This window comes from Heterodontus francisci, chromosome 10 (genome assembly GCF_036365525.1).
Source record: "Heterodontus francisci isolate sHetFra1 chromosome 10, sHetFra1.hap1, whole genome shotgun sequence".
Taxonomy (NCBI): Eukaryota; Metazoa; Chordata; class Chondrichthyes; order Heterodontiformes; family Heterodontidae; genus Heterodontus; species Heterodontus francisci.
This window is the reverse complement of record NC_090380.1, coordinates 92,293,316-92,306,548: the sequence shown is the minus strand read 5'-3', so window position 1 is coordinate 92,306,548 and position 13,233 is coordinate 92,293,316. Positions and strand designations below refer to the sequence as shown.

Here is a 13,233-nt window from a genome sequence, read left to right as displayed (position 1 = left end):
CAAAGGATTTACAAATAACCCTAGAAATCCCCTATCCACAGGGGGCCAAGAGACCCTCCAGACAAACTTAGAATGCAATGGGAGCAGGTAGCCATGTAGGTCAATGCCAGCAGTGTAGATGCAAGGACCTGGATGCATTGCCAAAAGAAGTTTAATGACCTCACACGAGTGGTCAAAGTCGGTGAATATATCTTTAAATGCTGTATCTTACAAACGGCACCATAAGCCTCACGCACTGCTCAATGCACTACCCACCCCCCTCATCTACACCAACCAACAATCCCTGTCAAACACAACTAATACCTCACATTCATAACTTCGCCTCAGCCTCATATGGTTAGCATTACTCTAAGTCTCACACTCACATCTCACAGCTTGCACACTCTGCTAGCTATTCAATCATGACAGGCACTTCAACCAAACACATTGCACCACACTCACTGACACACTTCCCTCTCTCTTGCAGGACAAGGTGGTGCATAACCGGAGGCAGCAGTACCTAACCAGCAGAGGACAGACATGGCTGTATGTCCTTAACACCATGGTGGAAACCATGCTAACCATCATTAGAGCAACCATGCCCAAGACCATGGCCAGCAGCAGGGCTGAAACCATTAAATATGATTGTATGCTTCTACTTAATCCTCCTCACATCCCACTTCCCCCTCATACCAGAATCTCTTCTGATTTACAAGCTGCAGATGGTCGAAGCATGCATTCTTGCTTTCCACCCCTGCACTTGCCCTACTGCAATCCTACCTTTGTGCCTTTCTCCTTTCAAATATTCAAGAACTGCAACCTGGCCAAGCAGTGATGCAAAAGCGTGAAGGACAAGAGGAAGAAGAGACCGATGATGATGAAACATCATCCTTTGATCTCACACTTGCAGCCAACAGCTCAGAAACTGGCACTGCCCATACCTTAGGGTGTGACTGGGTCTACAAGTGGCGAGTCACCAGTCCCTGCAGCCAGGGCAAGGAGAAAAGTGCCAGCTTGATGAAGGGCAGGTTTTGCAGCAGAGAACTGCAGATGAGGCATGTAGGAAAGAGGTTAATGGAAATGCCGGGCATTGGCAAGCCTGCCAGGAAACCTACAGTCACTGTCAACAAGCATGAAAGAGTCCAGCACAAACCTTGCACATGACTTTGCGCAGAGCTTGGAGCCCATCCTTTCCAGCATGGAAGTGATAGACAACTCCATTATCACACTTGTAGACCCAATCACGAAGCAGCGTCTGATGGCCGATGTTTCAGCTTCCATTGCAGCGCATGTAGAAGCTGCCTGAGTCTGAGTGCTCCTCTCAACCTTCTCTTCTATAAGAACAACCCCCCGCTTCTCCAATATGACCTCAGAATTGAAGTTTCTTACCTTGGAACCATTCTCGTAAACCTTTTCTGCACCCTCTCTAAAGCCTTCGCATCCTTCCTAAGTGCAATGCCCACAATTTGGGCACAATACTCCAGTTGAGGCCAAACCAGTTTTATAAAAGTTCATTGTAACTTTCTTGCTTTTGTATTCGATGCCTCTATTTTTATAACACCCAGGATCCCATATACTTTATTAACTGCTTTCTCAACCTGTCCTGCCACCTTCAACAATTTGTTCACATATACCCCCAGGTATCTCTGTTCCTTAAGAATTGTAGTCATTAGATTAGATTGCCTCTCCTCGTTCTTCCTACCAAAATGTATCACTTCACACTTCTTTGCTTTAAATTTCATCTGCCACATGCTCGCCCATTCCACCAGCCGATGTCATCGTACGTGATCACATCCTTTCTGTAATGCAGTACTGTACACAGCCTGAACAATGTTTTATACACTTCTAGCATAACCTCCCAGCTCTTTTGTTCTGTACCTTGACTAATAAAGGAAAGTACCCAATATGCCTTCTTAACCACCTTACCCACCTGTCCTGCTACTTTCAGGAATCTGTGAACGTGCGCTCCAAGATCCCCCTGTTCCTCTACACTTCTCCGTATTCTACCATTTATTGTGTATTTCCTTGCCTTGTTTGCCCTCCCCAAATGCATTACTGCACACTTTTCCAGATTGAATTCCATTTACCACTTTACTGCCTACCTGACCTGTTCATCGATATCTTCCTGCAGTCTACAACTTTCTTCCTCACCATTAACCACGCGGCCAATTTCTGTATCATCTGCAAACTTCTTAATCATGCTCCATACACAGGGGATCTAGTCCTGAGCCCTTGTTCCTGATGAAATCCCCTTCTTCAGCTTCTCACTCAAGCCGAACCATATAATTCAAGACCTCAATGTACTATTTCACTGAGTTGGAGCTTTAATTCCCACATCCGATCCATTACTTTAATCTTTTACTTCCACCTCAGCAATTTTCACATCTGCCCTTACTTCACTTTAGCTCCACTTACCAATGCTTATATTTTTAACCTCCAGTTATATTTCTCTGAGACCCTCCCAGTTGGCCTCTGAACCTTTATTCTTGCCCATCATACCTGTCTTTGCCAACCTCTGAGGTACCCTATCCATCAAAGGATCAAATTTAAAGACCTTTGTTCTCACTTATAAATTCACCATGGCCTTGTCATCCAGCCCCATACCCCAGTCCTACATACCTCTGATTTTGTTTTCCACATATCCCAATCTCTCTTGACTCCACCACCAGTGGTACAGCCTTCAATCACCTCAGCTGCCCTCTTTCAAACTTTTGCCCCAAAGTACTCCACCTCTCTCTCTCTCTCCATCAGGTTCCAAATCTTCCTTAAAATCTAACTTTTCAACTAATCTTTTGGTTCCCCCTTTACCCCTCTTAACTCTTCTGTTACTGCTTGACATCTGGGGTTGGATTTTCAATCATGGATCGGGAACCGGAAATGGGGGCTGGTTCCGAGTCCTGACCCTGCATGGGATGCCTTAAGCCCGCCCAGGGGGCTTTTCAAATGCTCTGTCAGTTAAAGGCCAGGAAGCGGGCTTGCCGTCCAATCAAGCAGGGTGGATGGGCTCTTGATGTTGGGAGGCCAAAGGGAGGGCCCCCAGCACTCAATGATTGACAGCTCCACTGATGAGGTGGGAGCTGCCGATCTGAAGATAGAGACTATGAGGGTAAAGGCCAGGGAAGTTTTTTTTGCCTGGCCATGATCCTGAAGGGGCAACCCCTCCAGGGGAAGGCCAGTGGCCACAGCTGTGGCTTGGTGGTCAGTGAAGGAATTGGGCCTGTGGTAATAATGGGCCTCAATTAGCTGCCTGTTGCGAAGAGGCAGGCAGCCAATCTTACCCTGAGCCGCCCTCATTCAAAATGACTCAGGGTTGGGACCATGGCGGTGAACCAGCACAGAGGCTGGCAGCATCAAATTGTATGCCTACCCCCCTCTGATCCAGACCCTGATTGCATTTAAAAATCCAACCCCTGTTCTTTGTGATACGTGCTAATATAATAAAACATACCCCATTCACTCGGACTATATTGGAATTACTAATTTAGTTATCCGGTAAGGTAAGGAAAAACAAATGGATGTTAATGTAAATAAATGCAAGATAATGGTTATTGGAATAAGAAATACCAAATACCATAAAGTGAAGAGGTGTCATTCCGTAAAGATAAAGAAAAAAGATTTGGGTCTGATTATTGATCATTTACTGAACGATTCTAGGCAGTGCTAAGCTACAATCAATAAAGTTAATCAAATACTATAATCCATCAAGGTTACCCTAACCTTGTATTAATCATTTGGAATATTGTTGGCAGTTTTCAACACTACCTTCAAAAAGATCCTTGATGCTTTCAAAGAGGGTTTGGAGAAGAGGGACAAGAAGATTGTGTCTTAAGGGACTAAAATATTAGGACAAACTTTCAGATGTTATTTTCTTTGGAGGAAAGAAGATGATTGGAGGGGTGATCCGGGACCCTAAATTACTGACAGTTGCATATTTAGATGCAGGTTGAATTATTTGATGTGGACTGTCTGTGTAGAACGAGATAATACAGATTTAAATTAACAAGCTTTAGATGAAAGAGAAGAATAGAAGAAACCTATCCATTCTCACTCAAAGAAATAGGTTTCTATCAAGAGAAGTTGATCTTGTGTCACCCAACTCCTTCTGAACAGGGTATGGCGAAATTTGGTTGGGAACTGGATTGAATATTATGAAAGTAGGCACAGACGGAGCTGAGCCAATACATTGCTGTCAGGAACATTTGGCTCCAATCTTGACACGGGTGGGTTGTCTACACCAAGGTTGCGGGGTGATAGGGGTGGGGAAGTTTGGTAGGGGAACCCGGAAGTCCATGTTTCCCCGCATGCGTGGAGTTTCAACTCCACAGCGTGCTTAGTTATTTTGACAGGCTCCGCACCTGGAAGTCAGCTTGATTGACAGGCGTGGCTTCCAGTTGGGTGGGGAGGACTCCAGAGCAGGCCGCAGGTTGGAAACTTGCAACTGCAATGGAGATCATGGGGAGGGGTAGGGCTCCAATTCCTCATCTCAGGTTGATCCCTGACCCTGGAGGGGGCAGGGCATGGTGAGGTCAATCTATGGTGGGGGGGGGAATCTGTTGGGGGCGGGGGAGCATTCCATTTCAAGGCAAGCGGGTTAGCTTAGGGAGTGGGGGTTGCAGATAGAAATGCTCCTATTCTTCTAGGCCCACAAGAAATTCTGCAAAAGGTACTTACCCTCTCCCTGAAGCCATCCTCTCCTCCCTTCAGCTGTTTGTTTCTCAAGGCCTTGGAAACCCAGGTGGTCAGGATTAAACCTGCAAAGCAGGATACATCCGAGGCTGCTAACTTCATTATCATATCTAAGTAGACAACCCTCCTCCTGGGAGCAGGTTGGGTGCTCACCCTTGTCCAGCCTCTGTTAGACTGGAAGTGGACAATTTGGGTCAGTTTTAAAATTTTTAAAGCTTTAACATTTCACTCAATCCTAACCCACCCATTTTCTTTGCGGCGGTGGGGGGGGGGTGGTGGGAAGGGGGAGTATTGGGGGTGGTTGGGGTAGCAGGGGCGGCCCTCCATCCGGCACCCTGTGCCCAATGATCAGGGCCCACCCCCGGGGCGATCAGCAGCTGCCTTGTTTTGCCAGGTGGCTTCTCTCGGTCCTCAGTCGCCCGCTTGCCACACATAAAATCCATGTGGAGGCGGGTGAAGGCCCTTAAGTGGCTGTTAAGTGGTCACTTAAGGGCCTTGATTTGCCTGGAGTGGGCGAACCGTTTTTTCGTCCCGCCGCCCTATGTAAAGTGGCGGCAGAGGCAGGATTGAGTCAGGAAGGCCTCCAGGAGCCTCCCGCTCCATTTTACACCCCCCCCCCCCACAACATCCCACTCACTTGGGCGTAAAACTCCCAAGATCTACCCCGTAGTGAGAGGTGTGTCTGTGTCTGTTTTATTTTGCATTGTTGGAAGCCAAAATGAGCAGCGATGAAAGAGAATAAGGTTGGAAAATGGTCTGTGTGGGATCTGTTGCCTGGTCATGATGTCTCTGGAAATAATTGGGTTGCTTTTAACCTTTATAACATCTCTTAATGACCAAATTACCTTGATATTACAGCTACAAATCTTTATATTTACAACTGAATAATATAATTGGCATTGATATTTGATGCAAATCAGATTTCAGAATACATAGGCTTCCTGACATGTTTGCTGGGGCCTGCAAAGCAAGGAGATTAACAACAGGCTGTTACAGATGATGCACGTGTCATGCCAGTTATCTGTATGTGAAATACGTGCATGTGGGAGACAAATGGTACCATGTCAACTAAATCAGGACTAAACTCAAGGAACAGATGGAGGATATATCCAAATCCAGACAGCATAACCTCTAAATGAGTGGGATTATAAATAGGTTCATTTGAAACACTTCGCAAAAGATTTAATCAGCTCCAGGCTGAAAGCATGGCTAGTTTCTGCTCAACAATGGTAGACTTTGTCCTTCCATCTTCTCTACACACCTCTTTTATATCCATGTAGCATTCTCTTGAAGTTATCTACAGGTAACAATGCGAAGACCAGGTTTATTAAAAAAATCATTTTCCCAGAATTTTTCAGCTCTCTGTTTCTGAATACAAAGCTATCTTTGTCCATTGTAGCCATTCTTCATACACAACCAGAAACTGTTCAGACATGGATTATTTAACCATGGCAAACAATAGAGCCAAACCTGCTTCTGACATCACCCAATAACTACACAAGCACACTTTCCAGAGGCGTCATTGGGTAATGATCAGCAGTAGGATCCGCTGATGATTTGTCCCTTCCCCAGGCTAATCCTGAGGCCCATTGCAGCACCCATTGCCATGACTGAGATCAGCTAATTGAGGACAGACATCGGACTGAACCCTGAAGCTTGCTGGTTTGATAAAGCTCAGTAGTGATCCATCCATTACGTGGGTAACTTCCTAACTTTGCAATGTTAGTGGTAAGCAGGGCCCACCGAATTTACAACATGTGCTTCCAGCAGGTGGGACTCACTGCCAAAGATGTATTCAGAAAATTATTCCTTATGTCTACTTACAGACATTAGGGAAGCCTGGGGGTGGGGTGGGGAGAATAATAATATACATATGCAATGGTGCAAAATGGGCAATGAAATTAGTTATTTATTATACACTCCACCTGATTATCCCTTCCATTGGTGTGGTGTATAACAGGCGGCTACTTCAATATCGCCCTTGGTTAAAATGATTTTCCTGAACTTCAGCTTTATTGCCCGATAGGATTGTTGATTTGAGATCACAACTGAACATCAGTTTAACTGACATTGATGACAACACCTATGATCCTAGTGGCCTACCTGCAATTTTAGTTTGGGATTGAGGCAAATAAATTATTGTAAGATGTATTTACAAAGAAGTAAATCGTCTGCTGAAATTAAAGTGAGAGGGTAGAATCAGGGCAGTTGTACCATGCAGCTGATAATTTGAACATAAAAGTTTTTAAAGGAGAAACATTGACATTATTAAACCTTGACTTAAGTAAATCATTCTAACAGCATGGTTGTTTAAGTTTTTGCTGTCCTTTTCGGTCTTACTCCTAAACGCATGCTTCAGTGAATCCAAGACCAAGGGTTGTTTGTACGGAATTCAAATCATCAGTTCGAATTAAGCATTTTGCAGACTGCTGCTCTGAACTTACCCCATGTATCGGATAGGAAATCCAACCCAGCTCCCCTTGAACTGCTTTAGAATCCAGGAGGTTAACTGTGAAAACAAACAACACCTAATAAACAAGAAGTCCCACATTTCTTCACCAAACACCTACTTCAGAATTGTGGTCTCTCATACAAGTTATTCAGGACATTAAATTGCAAATACTTACACATCTGATCTCGGTACAGATTTCCCAATGTACCAAGACACTTACAATGTGTTCCCATGCAGAAGTACTGATCTAATATTTCATCGAAATCCCAAATGGAGTGTAAACTAATTCCAAAAAACACATTTTGCAACACTCCGCATACTGAATACCAAAGGACTCAAAATAGACAGTGGTGCGTGACTTTTGTATTACATTACGTTATTCAAAATGAACAGGCAAGCACAGGTTAACAGAGTACCATTGATGGCCGTGCTTTCAACTGACGAGGCACTGAGGTCTATAATTCCCTCCCTAAACCTCTCAGCTTTGCTCGCTTCTTTGAAGATGCTCATTCAAACCTATCTCTTTGACCAAGCTTTTGGTCATCTGCCCTAATATCTCCTAATGTGGCTCAGTGCCAAGTTTGGTAATGCTCCCATGAAGTGCCTTGGGACAGTTTATTACAATAAAAGGCCCTACATAAATGCAAGTTGTTGTTGTTATTGTTGTAGTAATGTGCTCCAAGATTTTCCTTGGAGCTCAACTGTAAAACTGCTAACCTGCCTTGATCTCAAGACTGGCTGCTGTGTATGGCTGTCATATTTAAATTGTTTCTGTCTGAGATTATATGTTACAGTTGAATTCTGATAAATACACAATTAATTTATGATGAAATGTGGTGCTTGGCTCAGAATGAGAAATATATTGTGACAATTAAACAAAAATAGTTCTCCAGTGTGCCAGAGGCTAGATGGCCCACAGGAGCAGCCTGGTGGCAGTGGAGGGGGGGGGGGGGGGGGGGGGTGTAAAATGGAGTGGGAGGAAAGGGGTGCCATTCCCAACGCTTTCCAGCCCCCACTGCAATTTTAGCAGGGGCGATGGTGGCGAGAAATGGCCTGCCACCCCAGGCCAATCAAGGACCTTAAGTGGCCAATTAACTGCCAATAAAGGGCCTTCTCCCACAGCCACTGATATTTTACCTCAGCGGGCGGGAACCTTAGGCCCCACAGAACCCTGTGTCCCACAGAGGGCCACCCCAAAAGCCCCAACCACCCCCACTGAAATAAAGATCCATCCCCCAACCATCCCCCCACCTTGCCCGGCCAGGGCATGGCCAATTTTTGGGGCCTCGCCTGTGACACTGATCTCTCTTCCTGGGCTGGCAACCACAATCCTGCTGTTGGCTGGGCGCAGTCCCAGCAGTGGCCAGCACTCTCAGTGGCTCTGCTGGGACTGAGAGCTGCCATCTCATTGATTAACCAGCAGCATTTGGAGGCGGGACGTTCTGCCTCAAGGAGGTAGAAGTCCCGTCCAAATCCAACTAAGGCCTGGGGCATGTAAAATCCTGATGTGGCTCCCAGGCCCGACTTTTTGGCTGGTCCCCTACCCACCATAAAATTCTGGCCATAGTTTTAAACATCTTCTGATGAAAGGTCACTGACCTGAAACATTAACTCTGCTTCTATCACCATAGATGCTGCCAGACCTGCTGCGTATTTCCAACATTTTATGTTTTTATTTCAGATTTTCAGCATCCGCAGTATTTTCCTTTTATTTTGGAGCAACTTAAAAGGTTGTGGCTGTGATTGGAGTAAGGATATTACTGGAGTAAGTACTGTGAATGTCACATTCAGTGACTGGGCTAAGTGCTATGAATCTCAAATACTTATCCCCAGTGATGTCCCAAGGTTTTTTTCGACCCCCTTAGATATGGTTAAATTAAAAGAACCAACAGTCTCCTAAGTGTTGCCCCATTAATCTGAAATTTTCTCATTAAATTCTGACACCTTGTCACTCCCTTAGTCAAACTGCACTTTTTACAGGTTTTACTGAATCAAACTAAGGCACACGTGTTAATCATCACCACCATTGCAGATTAGAACATCTGTTCAAAAGGACTTTCTACATTTCTCGTTATCAGAGATATGAAGATGCCTGAAACCAGAGGATAATTTATTTATTTGCACTGCTCTGTAGCAGAACTAAAATATTCAGAGACAATTCTATAGATGTATATAACGTGTGTTGGTTACTGAGGATAATGTTTCCTGGCTGTAATTTAATGGAGATGCTGATGGAGGTTGTGAATTGTTAGAGTATAGGACTAACGGTTTCTAAATATCAGAAGCTGAGATGAATTACAGTCTTTAACACCCTCCACAGCAGCTGTTATTTTACATAATAGTGCACGTTAACTATGATTCTGAAGTGCAAATGGAGTCAGTAACACATAAAGTTACTATGCTGATGCGTAGGCAGAATGGTGTAAGGAAACCATAATGACAGTTAACAGCAAAGCTGCAAGCCTCACAAAAGCATTAAACAGCAGATTGTGACATCCACAAAACAGAAGAATGGCATTTTTTGAATCATAGGAGGTTACAACAGTCCAGTTTTTATAAGGAGTCCTATGCATGATAGACAACAGTGAGCAGTACTTTATAGGCCAAGACTAAAGGCCCAATTTAAACTTGAGACAAAAGTCTTGAAGGGGCAGGGGATGGTGGAGGGAGGCAGATGAAAAACAGCCCCAACCTTGGCAGCATGAGGCCCAGGAGATTTTAACTTCAGGCTTTCATCTGTCAGTATCCCACCCAAAAATCAGCAGGAAGCAGAATGTTGGAAGGCGAGGCTGCAACCAACTGAACAAATAGCCAATGGCACTCAAGCAAGTGGTTGAAAGAGCAGCCTGGGGCAAGGAAGGTCTACACTTTCCTTGTGGGAATTGAAAGGAGGACTCTTGCTTCTCCTGGCCCCAAAAGGAAAGTTAAAAAAGGCAAACCACGTAACCTCTTTCGACCATCTTCTGGTCCCAGCCCCTTCTCTCACTTGGTTGGTCTACCACAATGACATCCACCTGCAGTCCTCAGGTTATTTTTTTTTTTAAAGCGATACAGCACTGAAACAGGCCCTTCGGCCCACCGAGTCTATGCCGACCATCAACCACCCATTTATACTAATCCTACACTAATTCCATATTCCTACCACATCCCCACCTTCCCTATATTTCCCTACCACTTACCTATACTAGGGGCAATTTATAATGGCCAATTAGCCTATCAACCAGCAAGTCTTTGGCATGTGGGAGGAAACCGGAGTACTCGGAGGAAACCCACGCAGACACAGGGAGAACTTGCAAACTCCACACAGGCAGTACCCAGAATTGAACCCGGGTCGCTGGAGCTGTGAGGCTGCGGTGCTAACCACTGCGTCACTGTGCCGCAGATGGTGCACAGTAAGAATACTTACTGGTGGTACTTCCATACTTGGGCAACCCACAAAATTCAGTCCAAATTGTTTGCTCTGATAGGTAAATACTATAATATGCCATAGTCCTGAAAGGGTTAATACAAAGTACAGTTTGCATCCTCATCTCATGTTTTAGACAGAGGCCTGCATTTCAATTCCAAATGAATGGTTCTGTTAGCACATTGGGTTCTAGTCTATGAATGGAGGTGGATGATGGAACAGTAGTTCAATTTCATATCTAATGTTTACACTGTTATTGATAGGCATCTGATCATTTAATCCTGAGCATTGTTTTCCTAACATGACACATAACAGATCAATAAATGTCATATCAATTTAGTGCTTCAAACCATCCATGGTTAACCTTTGCGACCCCAAGCAAAAACTGCAATAATTCCCATTCATGTTTTATATATTGTATAATTCAGGTTGGTATCATTTTAACTAATTAGCTGGTCCGTGCACTCCACAGGATGTGAGCCGCAGGATCACAGAATTATGATTTAAGAGGGAGCGATGTACGTCAGTTGATACGCACAATATTTCAGGCTTTTAAAAAGGAGCCTCTTTTCCAAAAAAAATATTTAAAATGCCTGTAATTTAATGATCCAGACATGTGATGTTACCATATTAACATCTGGGAACTTCAAACGATCTGGGACAGACTTGCTTTTAAAAAAGATTTTCTGCATGCAAGTTTCTTGTCAATATGTCACCAGTTGTCATTGTAACGCCAGTGAAACATAGAACATAAACATAAAACAACTTCCTTTATGTTGAGAACAGATTTGGCATAATTTGCAACCCAGCAAAAGGGATAAGCGTAGAACTTACTGTTGTTGTTATCAATGAACCAGAATGAGACCGTTCTGTATATTTTAGTGGAGATGTGAATGCATTTAAAATTAACTGAGTTAAACAAATACATTTAAGTTAACAAGTTGATATTAAAATAATACAGAAAGAAATGTTATATGAACATAATTAGCAGCCAATATCCCTGTTGTAAAGATTTTCCAGAACTGGTTAGCATAAAACTCTATGACCACGGAAACCTGGATTTGAATCTCGTCTTAATTGGTGGATTGAAAGTCTATCTATTTTGGCTAGCTGTCCGATTCTACATTTAATCACTTTAGGCAATTTCCAGCTCACTCTGTGTGTGATCTCACAATATTGCCTAGAATTTGGTACAGATTGGCACTAGATTGCCAATTCACTCAAAGACCATTTGCATGCTCAACTAAAAAATTAGCTAAATCAAACCACCAAATTCCAAAATGCTGACTGCTCAAAAATGACCTTGAATATCGATTCAATGAGACATGAGAACAAAGAATTGGACAGAAAGTGCAGCAGGACTTTATTGTAGGAGGAAAGTGTAAAGTATGCAAAAGTATAGCTTGCAGGTGAATTTAAGAATTGCGGCAAGAGGAGAGGGGAGATGGGTACAAGTGCTAAAGTTGTGAAACTCATTCTTAAAGCAGGCCGAGGAACATTACTTCTGAAAGTTTTATGGCTAACACTTATTTGCTGAACGTAACCTGCATTACCTGCAGTAATGTTACCTTTCAATGCAAAAATAATTTCTCAAGGAAATATTAAGTATTCTAAATATGAAAATAAAATTAATTGCATGGATTTCTATACAACTGTACATGATCTATATTTTAAATTAGGAATCTACACAAGATATATCATGATAATTCATCATGCCAACTTGCAGTCACAATAATACCAACCAGGGGTCCACTCTAAATTCTCAGGACACAACTATGAGACTGAGATGAGGAGAAATTTCTTCATTCAGAGGGTGGTGAACCTGTGGAATTCTCTACCGCAGCAGTCAGTGGAGGCCAAGTCATTAAGTATATTCAAGAAGGAAATAGATATATTTCTTAATGCCAAAGGGATCAAGGGATATGGGGAGAAAGCGGGAACAGGGTACTGAATTAGACGATCAGCCATGATCTTTTTTGAATGGCGGAGCAGGCCCGAAGGGCTGAAAGACCTACTCCTGCTCCCATTTTCTATGTTTCTATGTAACTATTGCATCTGTCCCTTCCAGAAACCCGCTTCAACCCTGAGGCAAGCTAGCTACAACTTCTTGGAATTATGTACTCTGTTGTAAAAAGTTCCAAGACACTTCACAGGAGTGTTATCAGACAAAATTTGACACAAAGTCACATACAGAGAAATTAGGACAGGTCAAAGAGGCAGGATTTCAGTAGCATCTTAAAGGAGGAAATAGAGGTAGAGAGGTGGAGACATTTTAGGCAGGGAATTGCAGAGTTTAGAGCCTGACTGTTGAAGGTAGATCTACCAATGGTGGACAAAAGAAATCTTGCTGTCACAAGAGGTCAGAGGTTTGCCAAGTTCTTGGAGGGGTGTAGTGCTAGAAGAGGCTGTACAAATTGGGAGAGGTGAGGCCAGGGAGGGATTTGAACACTGGGATAAGAATTTTAAATGTGAGGCATTGTTGGATTTAGATTCTGGGTATGCTGATTCAACCAGTATTTTAATAATTAATTAACTTCAGCAAAAACAAGAGTGAGTTAATGATATCAAAACTACATTTCAGAACTATATTCTAATGAAGGGTCAAATGAAAGAATTAATCTCGACCTTTCCTCTTTTAGATATATCTCAAACATTATTTGTTTTTAAAACTTAAAAAACTTTAACATATTCTCTTCTCCCTACGTTAATG

General features: G+C 43.3%; 1 protein-coding gene across 2 annotated transcripts in view; it reads right to left on the bottom strand.

Annotated features, from left to right (window-relative positions):
• epha3 (eph receptor A3) overlaps positions 1-13,233 on the bottom strand; it is a 259,677-nt gene that overhangs the window by 231,707 nt on the left and 14,737 nt on the right. For both annotated transcript variants that reach the window (XM_068041049.1, XM_068041050.1), the window contains exon 2: positions 7,110-7,174. In XM_068041049.1, the coding sequence (XP_067897150.1) occupies positions 7,110-7,174 (65 nt within the window). The remainder of the gene's footprint in view (positions 1-7,109; positions 7,175-13,233) is intronic.